This window comes from Pan paniscus, chromosome Y, assembly GCF_029289425.2.
Source record: "Pan paniscus chromosome Y, NHGRI_mPanPan1-v2.0_pri, whole genome shotgun sequence".
Taxonomy (NCBI): domain Eukaryota; kingdom Metazoa; phylum Chordata; class Mammalia; order Primates; family Hominidae; genus Pan; species Pan paniscus.
Window position 1 is genome coordinate 45,610,828 of NC_073273.2, and position 16,688 is coordinate 45,627,515.

General features: G+C 51.3%; 1 protein-coding gene across 3 annotated transcripts in view; it reads left to right on the forward strand.

Moving 5' to 3' along the window:
- ASMTL (acetylserotonin O-methyltransferase like) overlaps positions 1-16,688 on the forward strand; it is a 56,612-nt gene that overhangs the window by 12,763 nt on the left and 27,161 nt on the right. For all 3 annotated transcript variants that reach the window (XM_055107111.2, XM_055107109.2, XM_055107110.2), the window contains exons 2-6: positions 6,209-6,340; positions 10,071-10,118; positions 13,077-13,141; positions 13,779-13,840; positions 16,493-16,601. In XM_055107111.2, coding sequence (XP_054963086.1) covers positions 6,290-6,340; positions 10,071-10,118; positions 13,077-13,141; positions 13,779-13,840; positions 16,493-16,601 — 335 coding nt within the window. In that variant the 5' untranslated portion in view covers positions 6,209-6,289. The remainder of the gene's footprint in view (positions 1-6,208; positions 6,341-10,070; positions 10,119-13,076; positions 13,142-13,778; positions 13,841-16,492; positions 16,602-16,688) is intronic.

The window sequence follows — 16,688 nt, forward strand, 5'->3', positions numbered from 1 at the left end:
ACCATTCCAGTCAAAGCTTTGGTAAAATGACCAGTTTTTCCAATTGTGTCCCCTTATTAAAGAAAACAGATTTTTATCACACTTATGCACATATTTATATTGCCATAAATTAAGAAGACTCAAGGCTGGGCGCGGTGGCTCACGCCTGTAATCCCAGCATTTTGGGAGGCCGAGGCGGGTGGATCACGAGGTCAGGAGTTCGAGACCATCCTAGCTAACATGGTGAAACCCCATCTCTACTAAAAATACAAAAAATTAGCTGGGTGTGGTGGCGGGCGCCTGTAGTCCCAGCTACTTGGGAGGCTGAGGCAGGAGAATCGCTTGAACCCGGGAGGCAGAGGTTGCAGTGAACCGAGATGGCACCACTGCACTCCAGCCTGGGCAACAGAGCAAGACTCCATCTCAAAAAAAAAAAAAAAATGTCATGAGATGTGGGGACCAGCCCCACAGGGTCGGTGGGTCTCTCCCTGTGTGCGGAGGCAAGAGAGTGTAGAAATAGACACAAGACAAAGAGATAAAAGAAAAGGCAGCTGGGCCCGGGGGACCACTACCACCAAGACGCGGAGACTGGTAGTGGCCCCGAATGCCAGGCTTTGCTGATATTTATTGGATACAAGACAAAGGAGCAGGGTAAGGAGTGTGAGCCATCTCCAATGACAGGTAAGGTCACGTGGGTCACGTGTCCACTGGACAGGGGGCCCTTCCCTGCCTGGCAGCCGAGGCAGAGAGAGAGAGGAGGAGGAGAGAGACAGCTTACGCTATTATTTCTGCTTATCAGAGACTTTTAGTACTTTCACTAATTTGCTACTGCTATCTAAAAGGCAGAGCCAGGTGTACAAGATGGAACATGAAGGCAGACTAGGAGCATGACCACTGAAGCACAGCATCACAGGGAGACGGTTAGGCCTCTGGATAACTGCGGGCGAGACTGACTGATGTCAGGTCCTCCACAGGAGGTGGAGGAGCAGAGTCTTCTCTAAACCCCCCCAGGGAAAGGGAGACTCCCTTTCCCGGTCTGCTAAGTAGCGGGTGTTGTTCCTTGACACTGACGCTACTGCTAGACCATGGTCCGCCTGGCAACGGGCGTCTTCCCAGACGCTGGCGTTACCGCTAGACCAAGGAGCCCTCTGGTGACCCTGTCCGGGCATAACAGAAGGCTCGCACTCGTCTTCTGGTCACTCCTCACTATGTCCCCTCAGCTCCTATCTCTGTACGGCCTGGCTTTTCCTACATTATGATCCTAGAGCAAGGATTATTATAATATTGGTATAAAGAGTAATTACTACCAACTAATGATTAATGATATTCATATATAACCATATCTAAGATCTATATCTGGTACAACTTTCTCGTTTTATATTTTATTATATACTGGAAGAGCTCGTGTCCTCGGTCTCTTGCCTCGGCACCTGGGTGGCTTGCCGCCCACAATGAAGGTGCAACTTGACATAGGGAGGGTAGAAGATAGCCTGAGTATAGGGAACCTCTTGCCATTTCCTGGTGATAAAGTTGTCAAGGTCCCTGAGAATTTGCAAGTTAAAGGTGCCATGTTCGGGCCATCTGCTGTCATTATGTAGTTTGTATTGGTGCCAGACTATTGCAATAAAAAATTCAACACTCTGGCTTTAGGTTCCTCTGTAAGCCAAGTTTGGCCAGGTTGGAAAGGAGACATCCCAGAGGGGACGACATAGGAATGTCGGGTTGTTTGGCACCCACGTGGGCTGGTAAAAGGAAGCCGAGAGTGTCTGTTTGTGTTTTAGGCAACCCCAGACAAAAGACAGAGACCCAGAATCCTCTTTATAAGGAGGACGGTCAAGCTGAGAAGATACTGGGCATCCCTCAAGATCGCTTGTAGCTTAGGGCCGCTGGTCCTCCGAGGACCGGGATGGCCGACCTGACTTTAACTGGGAACCAAAAGTCAGAGGAGGGCAGATCTTACCAGCCGGCTGGATTTGTGTCTGATGTTGGATGTTCCTGTTGGAATTGGCAAAGGGGCTCCCAAACTGGAGCCGCGCAGGGAAAACAGAGAGAGAGAGAAGAGGGAAGAAGACAGAGGAAGAGAGAGGAAGACGAAGCAAGGGTTAGGGAGTGAAATACCTGTTGCAGGGGGTCAGAGGTGTATTTCTGAGACCTGAGGGTTTTGAGAACCCTCCAGCTTGAGCCTCCAAGTCCCCTTTGCATGAGTTGTCTTCCTCACAGAAATTGCTTGGAAGGTGAATGGAGAGAAAAGATGGGAGGGGTGGCCAGCGACCCTCACGATCCAGGAGTTAGCCCAGGATGAGCTGCTGCTGCCCACAGCTTCCTGGGTTGCAGGAGAACCTCCACTCCCAACACTCAAAGAGGGAGAGAGAGAGAGGACAGGGTCAGGGGGCCAGAGGCTCTAAAGGATCCAGGAGTTAGCCAGGGACGGGCTGCCCCTGCCCACTGCATCCTGGGTTGCAAAAGGGCCTCTGTCCCTAACACCTGTCCTGGGTTTCGGCACCAAATGTATGAGTTTAAGAAGGAGGAAACAAATACAGAAAGTGAGGCTGGGTGCGGAGGCTCACGTCTGTAATCCCAGCACTTTGGGAGGCTGAGGCGGGCGGATCACCTGAGGTCAGGAGTTCGAGACCAGCCTGGCCAACATGGTGAAACCCCATCTCTATTAAAAATACAAAAATTAGCCAGGCATGGTGGCGGGCGCCTGCAATCCCAGCTACTTGGGAGACTGACGCAGGAGAATCGCTCGATCCTGGGAGTCAGAGCTTGCAGTGAGCCGAGATGGCGTCACTGCCCCTCCAGCCTGGGCGACACAGCGAGACTCCGTTTCAAAAAAAAAAAAAATACAAAAAGTGGCTCAGCAAAGGGTTTTGGAAAAGGGGGCTTCTCGCAGGCTTGGAATGTTTCTGTGTGAGGGAAAATTGATTGCGGAGTTGGACTGTCTCTGGTCGGAGGGGAGGTTTCTGGTCACAGAGGGGTTTATCCCACGGCTGGAATGTTTCTGGTCATGCTGACATTAGCCATTAGGCTGATGTTTGGGGGCTGGATTTAGGCAGTTTTTAATCAAGGGAACTTAAAATGGAAGTGTGTGTCCAACATGGCAGTGTCTGTCCAAGACGGGGGTGTCTGTCCAAGATGGCGGTGTGTGTCCACGATGGGGGTGTCTGTCCACGATGTGGGTGTCTGTCCATGATGGCGGTGTGTGTCCTCGATGGCCAAGATGGCAGTGTGTGTCCACGATGGCGGTGTCTGTCCACGATGGGGGTGTGTGTCCACGACGACGGTGTGTGTCCACAGTGGTGGTGTCTGTCCAAGATGGTGGCACGTGTTCATGATGGCAGCGTGTGTCCAAGATGGCGGTGTGTGTCCAAGATGGTGGTGTGTGTCCAAGATGGCAGTGTGTGTCCACGATGGCGGTGTCTGTCCACGATGGGGGTGTGTGTCCACGACGACGGTGTGTGTCCACAGTGGTGGTGTCTGTCCAAGATGGTGGCACGTGTTCATGATGGCAGCGTGTGTCCAAGATGGCGGTGTGTGTCCAAGATGGTGGTGTGTGTCCAAGATGGCAGTGTGTGTCCAAGATGGTGGTGTCTGTCCAAGATGGCAGTGTGTGTCCACGATGGCGGTGTGTGTCCAAGATGGAGGTGTCTGTCCAAGATGGCGGTGTGTCTCCACAATGATACTGTGTCCATGATGGCCAAGATGGTGGCGTGTGTCCACGATGGTGGTGTGTGTCCAAGATGGTGGTGTCTGTCCAAGATGGCGGTGTGTGTCCATGATGGCGGTGTGTGTCCACGATGGCCAAGATAGCAATGTGTGTCCACGATGGCAGTGTGTGTCCATGATGGCGGTGTGTGTCCAAGACGGGGGTGTCTGTCCAAGATGGCGGTGTGTGTCCACGATGGGGGTGTCTGTCCACGATGTGGGTGTCTGTCCATGATGGCGGTGTGTGTCCTCGATGGCCAAGATGGCAGTGTGTGTCCACGATGGCGGTGTCTGTCCACGATGGGGGTGTGTGTCCACGACGACGGTGTGTGTCCACAATGGTGGTGTCTGTCCAAGATGGTGGCACGTGTTCATGATGGCAGCGTGTGTCCAAGATGGCGGTGTGTGTCCAAGATGGCGGTGTGTGTCCATGATGGCGGTGTGTGTCCACGATGGCCAAGATAGCAATGTGTGTCCACGATGGCAGTGTGTGTCCATGATGGCGGTGTGTGTCCAAGATGGAGGTGTCTGTCCAAGATGGCGGTGTGTCTCCACAATGATACTGTGTCCATGATGGCCAAGATGGTGGCGTGTGTCCACGATGGTGGTGTGTGTCCAAGATGGTGGTGTCTGTCCAAGATGGCAGTGTGTGTCCATGATGGCGGTGTGTGTCCACGATGGCCAAGATAGCAGTGTGTGTCCACGATGGCAGTGTGTGTCCAGGATGGCGGTGTGTGTCCAAGATGGAGGTATCTGTCCAAGATGGCGGTGTGTGTCCACGATGGCCAAGATAGCAGTGTGTGTCCACGATGGCAGTGTGTGTCCAGGATGGCGGTGTGTGTCCAAGATGGAGGTATCTGTCCAAGATAGCAGTGTGTGTCCACGATGGCAGTGTCTGTCCACGATGGGGGTGTCTGTCCACGATGGCGGTGTGTGTCCACGATGGGGGTGTCTGTCCACGATGGGGGTGTCTGTCCACGATGGCGGTGTGTGTCCATGATGGGGGTGTCTGTCCACGATGGGGGTGTCTGTCCAAGATGGCGGTGTGTCTCCACAATGACACTGTGTCCATGATGTCCACGATGGTGGTATGTGTCCAAGATGGCGGTGTGTGTCCCAGATGGTGGTGTGTGTCCACGATGGCCAAGATAGCAGTGTGTGTCCACGATGGCGGTGTGTGTCCATGATGGTGGTGTGTGTCCACGATGGAGGTATCTGTCCAAGATGGCGGTGTGTGTCCACGATGGGGGTGTCTGTCCACGATGGGGGTGTCTGTCCACGATGGCGGTGTGTGTCCATGATGGGGGTGTCTGTCCACGATGGGGGTGTCTGTCCAAGATGGCGGTGTGTCTCCACAATGACACTGTGTCCATGATGTCCACGATGGTGGTATGTGTCCAAGATGGCGGTGTGTGTCCCAGATGGTGGTGTGTGTCCACGATGGCCAAGATAGCAGTGTGTGTCCACGATGGCAGTGTGTGTCCATGATGGCGGTGTGTGTCCAAGATGGAGGTATCTGTCCAAGATGGCGGTGTGTGTCCACGATGGGGGTGTCTGTCCACGATGGGGGTGTCTGTCCACGATGGCGGTGTGTGTCCATGATGGGGGTGTCTTTCCACGATGGCGGTGTGTGTCCACGATGGTGGTGTCTGTCAACGATGGCAGTGTGTGTCCACGATGGCGGTGTCTGTCCACGATGGCGGTGTCTGTCCAAGATGGTGGCGTGTGTCCACGATGACGGCGTGTGTCCAAGATGGACGTGTCTGTCCAAGATGGTGGTGTGTGTCCACAATGACACTGTGTCCACGATGGCCAAGATGGCAGTGTGTGTCCAAGACGGCGGTGTCTGTCCACGAAGGCAGTGTGTGTCCAAGATGGTGATGCTTCTGCTCTGTCAGAGGGGAGATGCGGAGTTCCCTGCACCCTGGCAGCGTGTGGCAGCCAGGGGCACCCCCACTGGGGGCATTTACCACCATCATTCCTGACCCCACAGTCTCTGCGGGGGTCACTACCTCTAGGCCAGGCCTCCCCAGGGACGGTGTTGTCTCTTCCTGGGTACCAGGGATTGACGTAGAGCCATCATTGCCTCCCTTCCCACAGCCATCATTGCTGGCCTTTTTCCTGAATTTCCTGTGGGCAGGATGGGTTTTGTACTCTGCCCCAGCCTTCAGGTCTCTGGGAACCCTCGGACACTGTTGGCTCGTGGGTTCAGGGCCCGAGTCAATACCTCCCTGCTGGCCTCTTTGTTCCTGCCAATCTCTTCCCTCGAGAGCCAAGAAGGCCCCTGGTCAGTCCCTGAAGGCCCCTGGTCGGTCCCCGGCCCACTAACCACACTTAGGGGAAGCCCTGGTCGGTCCCCGGCTCCCCAGCCACACTTAGGGAAAGCTTGGCAGATGGATGAGCTCACCTGGGACAGGGTCGGGGAGTGTAGCAAACGCTACGTGCGTCCTGCAAATCTTGCATGTCCCATTCACCTTTCTTAGGGTCTTTCTTCGACCCCCCTGACCCCTTTCTCCTGTTGCAGGGTCTCAGGTTTGAGGTGGTCCCCTCCAAGTTTAAAGAGAAGCTGGACAAAGCCTCCTTCGCTACTCCGTATGGGTACGCCATGGAGACCGCCAAGCAGAAGGCCCTGGAGGTGGCCAACCGGATGCACCAGGCAAGGGGCCCCTGCTCTTTGGCCCTTATGAAAATTCCTTTGCTGTGATGAGGGGATTTGCAGGCAGTAAATATACATGATACAAATAAACATCATTCAGAAGATGCAGTTGGTGGCACAGCTTAGCTATTGCTATGTTATAATGTAATGCACTATTGCGGTAACCTAATAATACCATTAATGATACAGAATTAATGTAGCTTATCTGTTACTACGTGTTATAATATTCTCTTGCAATTGATACAGTATCATTGATGATATAGAATTAATGTAGCTTATCTATTACTATGTGTTATAATATTCTCTTGCAATTGATTTCATAGTATCATTCATGATATAGAATTAATGTAGCTTATCTGTTACTATGTTATAATATTCTCACAATTGATACAGTATCATTGATGATACAGAATTAATGTAGTTATCTATTACTATGCATTGTAATATTCTCTTGCAATTGATACAGTATCATTGATGATATACAATTAATGTAGCTTATCTGTTACTATGTGTTATAATATTCTCACAATTGATATCATAGTATCGATGATATAGAATTAATGTAGTTATCTATTACTATGTGTTATAATATTCTCTTGCAATTGATATAGTATCATTGATGATATACAATTAATGTAGCTTATCTGTTACTATGTGTTATAATATTCTCACAATTGATATCACAGTATCATTGATGATATAGAATTAATGTAGCTTATCTATTACTATGTGTTATAATATTCTCTTGCAATTGATAGCATAGTATCATTTATGATATAGAATTAATGTAGCTTATCTGTTACTATGTGTTATAATCTCTTGCAGTTGATATCATAGTATCATTGATGATATAAAATTAATGTAGCTTATCTATGTGTTATAATCTCTTGCAATTGATATCATAGTATCATTTATGATATAGAATTAATGTAGATTATTACTGTTATAATATTCCCTTGCAATTGATACAGTATCATTGATGATATAGAATTAATGTAGCTTATCTATTACTATGTGTTATAATATTCTCTTGCAATTGATATAGTATCATTCATGATAGAGAATTAATGTAGCTTATCTGTTACTATGTGTTATAATATTCTCTTGCAATTGATACAGTATCATTTATGATATACAATTAATGTAGTTATCTATTACTATGTGTTATAATATTCTCTTGCAATTGATTTCATAGTATCATTTATGATATAGAATTAATGTAGCTTATCTATTACTATGTATTATAATCTCTTGTGGCCGGTCGCGGTGGCTCATACCTATAATCCTAGCGCTTTGGGAGGCCAACGCGGGCAGATCACCTGAGGTCAGGAATTCGAGACTAGCCTGACCAACAGGGTGAAACCCCGTCTCTACTAACAATACAAAAATTAGCTGGGTGTGGTGGCGGGTGCCTGTAATCCTAGCTACTCAGGAGGCTGAGGCAGGAGAATTGCGTGAACCTGGGAGACGGAAGTTGCAGTGAGCCGAGATCATCCCACTGCACTCCAGCTTAGGCAACAGAGCAAGACTTCGTCTCCAAAAAATAAAAAATTAAAACAAAAATTATCTTGCAATCAATATAATAGTCTCGTTGATTATACACAATTAATGTAGCTTATCTGTTACTGTGTGTTATAATATTCTCTTGCAATTAATATAATAGTATCATTTATGGTATAGAATTAATGTACTGTATCTATTACTACGTGTTGTAATATTCTACAATTAATATAATAGTATCATTTATGATATAGAATTATGTAGCTTATTACCATGCCACTAAGTAATATTGGATTTTAATTAAAATAATATCATTTATAATATAGAATTATGCAGTTTATCTGTTGCTGTATGCTACAATGCAGTATACAATTATAATATACTACTATCATTTAAGATTCATGTAGCTCGTTACTATGTTTGAATATAATATTGCAATTAATATAGTAATATCAGTTACGATATAGAATTAACATCTATTACTATGTGTTGTGATACATAGAATTAATGTTACTGTGTGATACTATGTAATATACTATGACAATTAATATAATTGTATCATAATGTAGAATTATGTCATTTATCTGTTACTATATGCTCCTATGTAATACATATTATTTTAGTAGAGATGGGGCTTCACCATGTTGGCCAGGCTGGTCTCCAACTCCTGACCTCAGGTGATCCACCTGCCTCGGCCTCCCGGAGTGTTGGGATTACAGGCGTGAGCCACCGTGCCCCACCGTAATACACTATTATAATTAATACACTACTGTCATTTAGGATGTAGAATTAATGTAGCTTATCAGTTACTATATGTTATATATGATTCTAACATAATATCAGTCACAGTATATAAAATTAACATAGCTATTACTGTGTGTTTTAACTTGCTGTTACAATGAATATAATACTATCATTTAGGATGTAGAGTTAACGTAGCTTCCCTGCTGCTGTGTGTTAGCACACAGTATACCATTGCTGTAATATAAGAAATACATTCGAGGACCGGGCGCGGTGGCTCACGCCTGTCATCCCAGCACTGTGGGAGGCTGAGGCGGGCAGATCACGAGGTCAGGAGTTCAAGACCATCCTGGCTCACACGGTGAAACCCCGTCTGTACTAAAAACACACACAAAAAAATTGGCTGGGCGTGGTGGCGGGCGCCTGTAGTCCCAGCTACTCCAGAGGCTGAGGCGGGAGAATGGCGTGAACCCGGGAGGCGGAGCTTGCAGTGAGCCGAGGTCGCGCCACTGCCCTCCAGCCTGGGCAACAGAGCGAGACTCCGTCTCAAAAAAAAAAAAAAAGAAAGAAAGAAATACATTAGAGGTAAGGCTGTTGTGAGTAGTGCTATGAAGACAGGAGTATTGATTGTGGGTTTTGGCAGTGCACAGCTTAGGGAGACCAGTGCTGGCGTGAGCACAGATGTCCTGTGACTGCCTGTTGCTCTGAGGCTGAATTTTCAACCTGGATTTGTTTTATCGTCCTAAGTACCTTTTTCTTTTTCTTTCTTTTCCTTGCTTTTTTTTTTCTTTTTTTTGGAGACTGAGTCTCTCTCTGTCACCCAGGCTGGAGTGCAGGGGCGCAACCTTGGCTCACTGCAACCTCCGCCTCCTGGGTTCAAGCGATTCTGCTGCCTCAGCCTCCTGAGTAGCTGAGATTACAGGTGCCCGACTGATATTTTGTATTTTTAGTAGAGACGGGGTTTCACCATGTTGGCCAGGCTGGTCTCGAACTCCTGACCTCAGGTGATCCACCCGCCTCGGCCTCCCAGAGTGCTGGGATGACAGGCGTGAGCCACTGCACCCAGCCCTAAGTAGCTTTTTCTGAAATTACATTGAACGGATCAAAAACCTTTTGGCCTTAATTCTGGGTAACTCAGGGAGGTTTGGGGCCCCTGAATCAAACCTTACCTGCCCCCCCGGAAGAACAAAAGCTTACGGAACAGGCATTGCCTTTCCCGTAGTGCCCGTGAGATGCTCCGTGAGTGCCTGACCCCTGATCACACAGCGCCCGTGGGCCCCGGCCTCACCCACGTTCCAGCCCCTGCAGGGTGACCACCGGGGGGACCCACTTGTGTCCTTGCTCATGACCTTGAGCACCCCCAGCCTTCACTTCCGAAGTCGGCCTGGCTTCGCCCCTGCGGTGCTGTTTCACGCGCGTACCAACGGGAAGACTTCTCTGTGAGGCCCACGGCAGGTCACCCCTAAACCGGAATCTGGTTTTCTTACAGAAAGACCTGCGAGCCCCCGACGTGGTCATTGGAGCGGACACGATCGTGGTGAGTGCGGCCAGGGTGCCTCGTTTCTAACGTCCGATGTGGTTTTCCTGTGCTTGGTGATTCTGCCTCTTGTGGATGTTGTACATTCCCCTTAAGACAGCAGTGCACTTGCTTCCAGAAACTCCCATCACAAACTCCCAGCAGATGAGGGGCCTAAAGGCACGGGAAGGGGCCAGGCGCCGTGGCTCACCCCTGTCATCCCAGCATTTTGGGAGGCCGAGGTGGGCGGATCACCTTAGGTCATGGGTTCGAGATCAGCCCGACCAACATGGTAAAACCCCATCTCTACTAAAAATACAAAAATTAGCCAGACGTGGTGGCTAATTGATAGTATCATAAGTGATACTATATGATATCAATTGCAAGAGAATATTATAACACGTAGTAACAGATAAGCCACATTAATTCTGTATCATCAGTGATACAGAATACATACAGACTCCGCCTGTAATCCCAGCTACTCGGGAGGCTGAGGCAGGGGAATCGCTTGAACCCAGGAGGCGGAGGTTGCACTGAGCCGAGATCGCGCCATTGCACTCCAGCCTGGGTGACAAGAGCGAGATTCCGTCTCAAAAGGCACAGGAAGGTACGCAGTTCTAGAGGCCAGCAGCCACAAATCACGGTGTCTGTAGGGTTTCTTCCTTCCAGAGGTACTGAGGAGAAGTTGGTCTTGGTGTTTCTCCAGCTCCTGGAGGCTGTTGGCAACCCATTGTCTCCTTTGGCTCATGGCCCTGTGGTTCCTATCTGTGCCTCCATCTCCATGTGGCCTTCTCCCCTCTGGGTGTCTGTGGCCAAATTTCCCTCTTCTTTTTTTTTTTTGAGACGGAGTCTCACTGTGTTGCCCAGGCTGGATTACAGTGGCACGATCTCAGCTCACCGGGACCTCCACCTCCCTGGTTCAAGCGATTCTCCTGCCTCCTGAGTAGCTGGGATTACAGGCACCTGCCACCACGCCCGGCTAATTTTTGTATTTTTAGTAGAGACGGGGTTTCTCCATGTTGGCCAGGCTGGTCTCAAACTCCCGACCTCAAGTGATCCGCCCGCCTTAGCCTCCCATAGTGCTGGGATGACAGGCGTGAGCCACCGTGCCTGGCTGAACTTTTCCCCTTCTTTTAACAACACCATTCATAAAATGCACCCTAATTCTGTCCAACTGCATCTTAATTACCTAGGCAAAGACCCATTTCTCCTTTTTTTTTTTTTGAGATGGAGTCTCACTCTGTCGCCAGGCTGGAGCATAGTGGTACGATCTCAGCTCATTGCAACCTCCGCCTCCCGGGTTTCAATGATTCTCCTGCCTCAGCCTCCCAAGTAGCGGGGACTACAGGTGCGCGTAACCACATGTGGCTAACTTTTTGTATTTTTAGTAGATATGGGGTTTCACCATGTTGGACAGGATGGTCTCACACTGTTGACCTTGTGATCCGCCCGCCTCGGCGTCCCAAAGTGCTAGGATTACAGGCGTGAGCCACCACGCCCGGCCCATGTCTGTTGTTTATAAGCCACCCAGTCTATGGTATTCTGTGATAGCAGCCTGAAATGGGCTAAGACACCTCATAAGAAGAGGAGATAACGACACAGACACACACAGAGGGACGACCCTGTGAGGACACAGGGAGAAGATGGCATCTCCAAGCCCAGGAGAGAGGCCTCATGAGGAACCAGCCCTGCCCACACCTGGATCTCAGATTTCCAGCCTCCAGGACTGTGGGACAATCAATGCCTGTTGTTTATAAGTCACCCACCCCATGGTATTCTGTGACAGCAGCCTGAGATGGACTAAAGCATCTCGTAAGAAGAGGAGATGAGGACAGAGATACAGAGGGACAACTCTGTGAGGACACAGGGAGAAGACGGTGTCTCCAAGCCCAGGAGAGAGGCTTCAAGAGGAACCAGCCCTGCCCACACCTGGATCTCGCCCTTCCAGTCTCCACGACCGTGGGAGAATCAATATCTGTAGTTTAAGCCACCTGGGTTGTAGGACTTTGCTATGGTGGCCTAGTCAGACTAATACATCTCCTCTTGTATGTACCCAAAAGGATTCAAAACAGGTGTTCCCCCAAAACCTTCTACATGAATGTTCACAGCAGCACTATTCACAACAGCTAAAAGGCAGAAACAGCTCAAGTGTCTGTCAGTGGATAAATGGGTAATTACAACATGGTCCATCCACACACAGTGGAATACTATGCAGCCATGAACAGGAACGAGGCTGGCCGGGTGCGGTGGCTCACCCCTGTCATCTGAGCACTTTGGGAGGCCGAGGCTGGTGGATCACAAGGTCAGGAGATCGAGACCATCCTGGCTACCATGGTGAAACCCCGTCTCTACTAAAAATACAAAAAATTAGTCGGGCATGGTGGTGGGCGCCTGTAGTCCCAGATACTCGGGAGGCTGAGGCAGGAGAATGGCGTGAACCCGGGAGGTGGAGCTTGCAGTGAGCCGAGATCACACCACTGCACTCCAGCCTGGGCGACAGAGTGAGACTCCGTCTCAAGAAAAGAAAAGGAATGAGGCTGTGAAACAGGCTGCAACATGGATGAATGTTGAGGACATCACGGTCAGTGACAGAAACCAGCCCCGGAGGACCACACGTTGCAGGATTCCATGACTACACCACGTCCGCAAGAGGCAAACGCACGGTGAAAGAAAGAGGATGGGCGGTTACCAGGATCTGGGGAGGCGCACTGGGGAGGGACAGCTGCGGGGAGGCGCACTGGGGAGGGACAGCTGCGTGGGGACAGGGTCTCCTTCTGGAGTGAAGAGAACATTCTGGAACCAGGCAGGTAGTGGTGGTACAACATGGCAACGCCGGTTAGTTGTTTGAAATGGCGACTCTCAGGACGTGTCAGCTTCATTTCCATAAAACAAGTGACTTCTGCGAATGGGACTGTGGGGCTTGCACAGGCCTGACTCAGCCGGCGGGAACCAACTCCCTCTGTTCCCTTCCTCTCGCAGACGGTCGGGGGGCTGATTCTGGAGAAGCCGGTGGACAAGCAGGACGCCTACAGGATGCTGTCCCGGTAAGCACCGTGTTGGCCTCAGAGCCCTCTCGGGTTCTGAGTCACAGAGTAGCTGTGGTATCTGGCCGGGTGTCCTGGGGAGCGGGGTGGATCTCTCTCAGCTCTGCCGTCTCAGCTGTGCTGCGTGAGCTGTGCTGTCTGAGCTGTGCTGCGTGAGCTGTGCTGTCTGAGCTATGCAGGGAGGCAGGCACTATCCCTCCATGCTCATCCTTGTCTAGGATTCTGCAGCACTGATCCCAGAATGTCTCATGCCCACTGCAGACTGTTGGGGTCATGAGAAGTTGGCAGTGTCCTGTCCTTCCCACTGGGCGTCCTGGACCTGAGCCCGTAGCCTGGGACGTCATCCCCATCCCAGGACATGGAAGAGACGCACCCCCCGCCCGCCATAGGCCCAGCTGAGAGCTGCCTGGCCTGGCACCTCCCGTCAGGGCCACTGCTGGTGGGATTTGTGACCCCGTCCCCGGCCTCTCCGTAAAGGTTTCCCTGGAGACCCCACGGCGGGACGATCGGGGAGAGGAGGCTGGGGACGGAGCCAGCATTAAGGACGCCTCGCTGCCTCCCCTGGTTTTGAGAAACTCGCTTTGTAGCTCCCACGGGTCACAGCATGGTCACGTGGTCACCCGTTGTTGTCTTGCAGGTTGAGTGGGAGAGAACACAGCGTGTTCACAGGTGTCGCAATCGTCCACTGCTCCAGCAAAGGTAACCGCGGCCCGGGTTTCGGGGTACCCCCAGAGGCCGAGACAAGAACCTGGGACATTCTCGGGACTCTTGGCTTGAGGGAGGAGGACGGTTGCTCCCCCCACCTGCAGAGGGGTTTGTGCCTATGTCCTGCTTGGGAAAGTTGTCCGCCGATTTGGAAGTCTGCAGGACAAAGGAAAACGTGTGGTTTTATCTTTTTGTTTTTCTTTCTTTTTTTTTTTTGAGATGGAGTCTCGCTCTCTTACCCAGGCTGGAGTGCAGTGGCGTGATCTCTGCTCACTGCAACCTCCGCCTCCCAAGTTCAAGTGATCCTTCTGCCTCAGTAGCTGGGATTACAGGCATCCGCCACCACGGCCGGCTAATTTTTGTATTTTTAGTAGAGATGGGGTTTCACCATGTTGGCCAGGCTGGTCTCGAACTCCTGACCTCAGGTGATCCACCCGCCTCAGCCTCCCAAAGTGCTGGGATTACAGGTGTGAGCTACTGCACCCGGCCTTTCTCTTTCTTTCTTTCTTTTTTTTTTTTTTGAGACAGGGTCTCCCTCTGTCACCCAGGCTGGAGTGCAGTGGTGTGATCATAGCTCACTGCAGCCTCGACCTCCTGGGCTCCAGCGATCCTCCCGCCTCAGCCCCTACAGTCACAGAAACTACAGGCACACGCCACCACACCTGGCTCATTTTTGTATTTTTTATAGAGGTGGGGTCTTGCTATGTTGCCCAGACTGGTCTCGAACTCCTGGGCTGGAGAAATCGTCCCATCTCAGCCTCCCAAAGTGCGGGGACTGCAGGCCCCCGGCCCAGGCAGTTGTATCACCATATTGCCGGGACTGCAGGTGTGCACCATGGTGCCCGGCCCAGGCACTTGTATCACCATATTGCTGGGTTCTTCCTGCACCAACCCATTCCCAGCTTGTTGGCGGACACCAGGAGGCATCGTAGAACTCAGTCAGTTCTGACACTAGCCGTCGGAGTTAGCGCGGATCCCACAGGTGAAGGGCCGGGTCCCATGGGACCTCCACGCACAATCCCAGCCCCATGTCCCTGGGCACACCTGTAGTTTTCTCACCCACCTGCCGCTCACTGCTGGCTCCTGCAAGCACCTGCTCAGGTTGGGTCATTTGCTCGAGGGGCTCACAGAACTCGGGACAGCACTTTCCTTCCCAGCTTGCGGGTTTGTTATGAAGGAGCAGGTCAGGAAGTGCCAGACAGAAGCCAGCCACAGCGCAGGGTGCTGGGGGCAGGATGTATGGAGCCTCCATGCCCGCCGTGGCACAGCTCCCCCAACACCCTGATGTGTTCACCCACCAGAAGCTCCCTGAACCCTGTCCTTCTAGGTCTGTTTTTTTTTTTTTTTTTCTGAGGCAGAGTCTCGCTTTATCGCCCAGGCTACAGTGCACTGGTGCCATCTCGGCTCACTGCAAGCTCCACCTCCCGGGTTCACGCCCTTCTCCTGCCTCAGCCTCCCGAGTAGCTGGGACTACAGGTGCCCGCCAACACGCCCGGCTAATTTTTTCTATTTTTTTTTTTTTTTTTTTTAGTAGAGATGGGGTTTCTGGTCTTGATCTCCTGACCTTGTGATCCGCCCGCCTCGGCCTCCCAAAGTGCTGGGATAACAGGCGTGAGCCACCGTGCCCGGCCCCTTCTGGGTCTCTTAAAAGGCCAGGATTAATGACATCATCCGCCACTGGGGAGCAAACTCCATCTCCAGCCCCTCTCCCTGTTCCCATAACAACCAAAGCCTGCCCTTTCCAAAAGGCCCCTCATTAACATAAGCTCCCCTGCGGATGAAAGGGCCTTGTCACCACATAGCAAAACGCCTGCTTTCGCTCCTGTCACTCAACAGATTCCCCGGGATTCAGGGGCTCTGTGTCCGGACCCTGAGGCAGAGACCAAACATCTGTTTCTTTTATTTTTTATTTATTTATTTAGAGACAGAGTCTAGCTCTGTCGCCCAGGCTGCAGTACAGTGGCGTGATCTCGGCTCACTGCAAGCTCTGCCTCCCGGGTTCAAGCAATTCTCCTGCCTCAGCCTCCTCCCGAGTAGCTGGGATGACAGGCACCTGCCACCACGCCCAGCTAATTTTTGTATTTTTAGTGGAGATGGGGTTTCGCCATGTTGGCCAGGCTGGTCTCGAACCCCTGGGGCCTCTAGTGATTCACCCACCTCGGCCTCCCAAAGTGCTGTTTCTTTTGTTTTTTTTAGAGACGGAGTCTCGCTCTGTTGCCCAGACTGGAGTGCAGTGGCGTGATCTCGGCTCACTGCAACCTCCACCTCCCGGGTTCACACCGTTATCCTGCCTCAGCCTCCCGAGTAGCTGGGACTACAGGCGCCCGCCACCACGCTTGGTTAATTTTTTGTATTTTTAGTAGAGACGAGGTTTCACCGTGTTAGCCAGGATGGTCTCGATCTCCTGACCTCGTGATCCGCCCACCTCGGCCTCCCAAGGTGTTGGGATGACAGGCGTGAGCCACCGTGCCTGGCCCCTTTCTCCCTTTTCTTGTCTGAAATGAACCTTATTCTCCCACGAACCATCCATATCTGAACTGTGCGCTACGCTCGAGTCCACACCTCCACAGCACAGCCATGCAGCTGTCAGGGCACGGAGGTGACAAGCCGGCGTCCACGCTCACCCCCAGGGCTGTGTCCTTGCAGACCATCAGCTGCACACCAGGGTCTCGGAATTCTACGAGGAAACGAAGGTGAAGTTCTCGGAGCTGTCCGAGGAGCTGCTCTGGGAATACGTCCACAGCGGGGAGCCCATGTGAGTCTCGTGGGCGGTGGGGGGACGGGGGACACGTGTGGAAGCCCGGCCACCCTCACACATGGGGTGTCCCACCCAGCCTTTGGG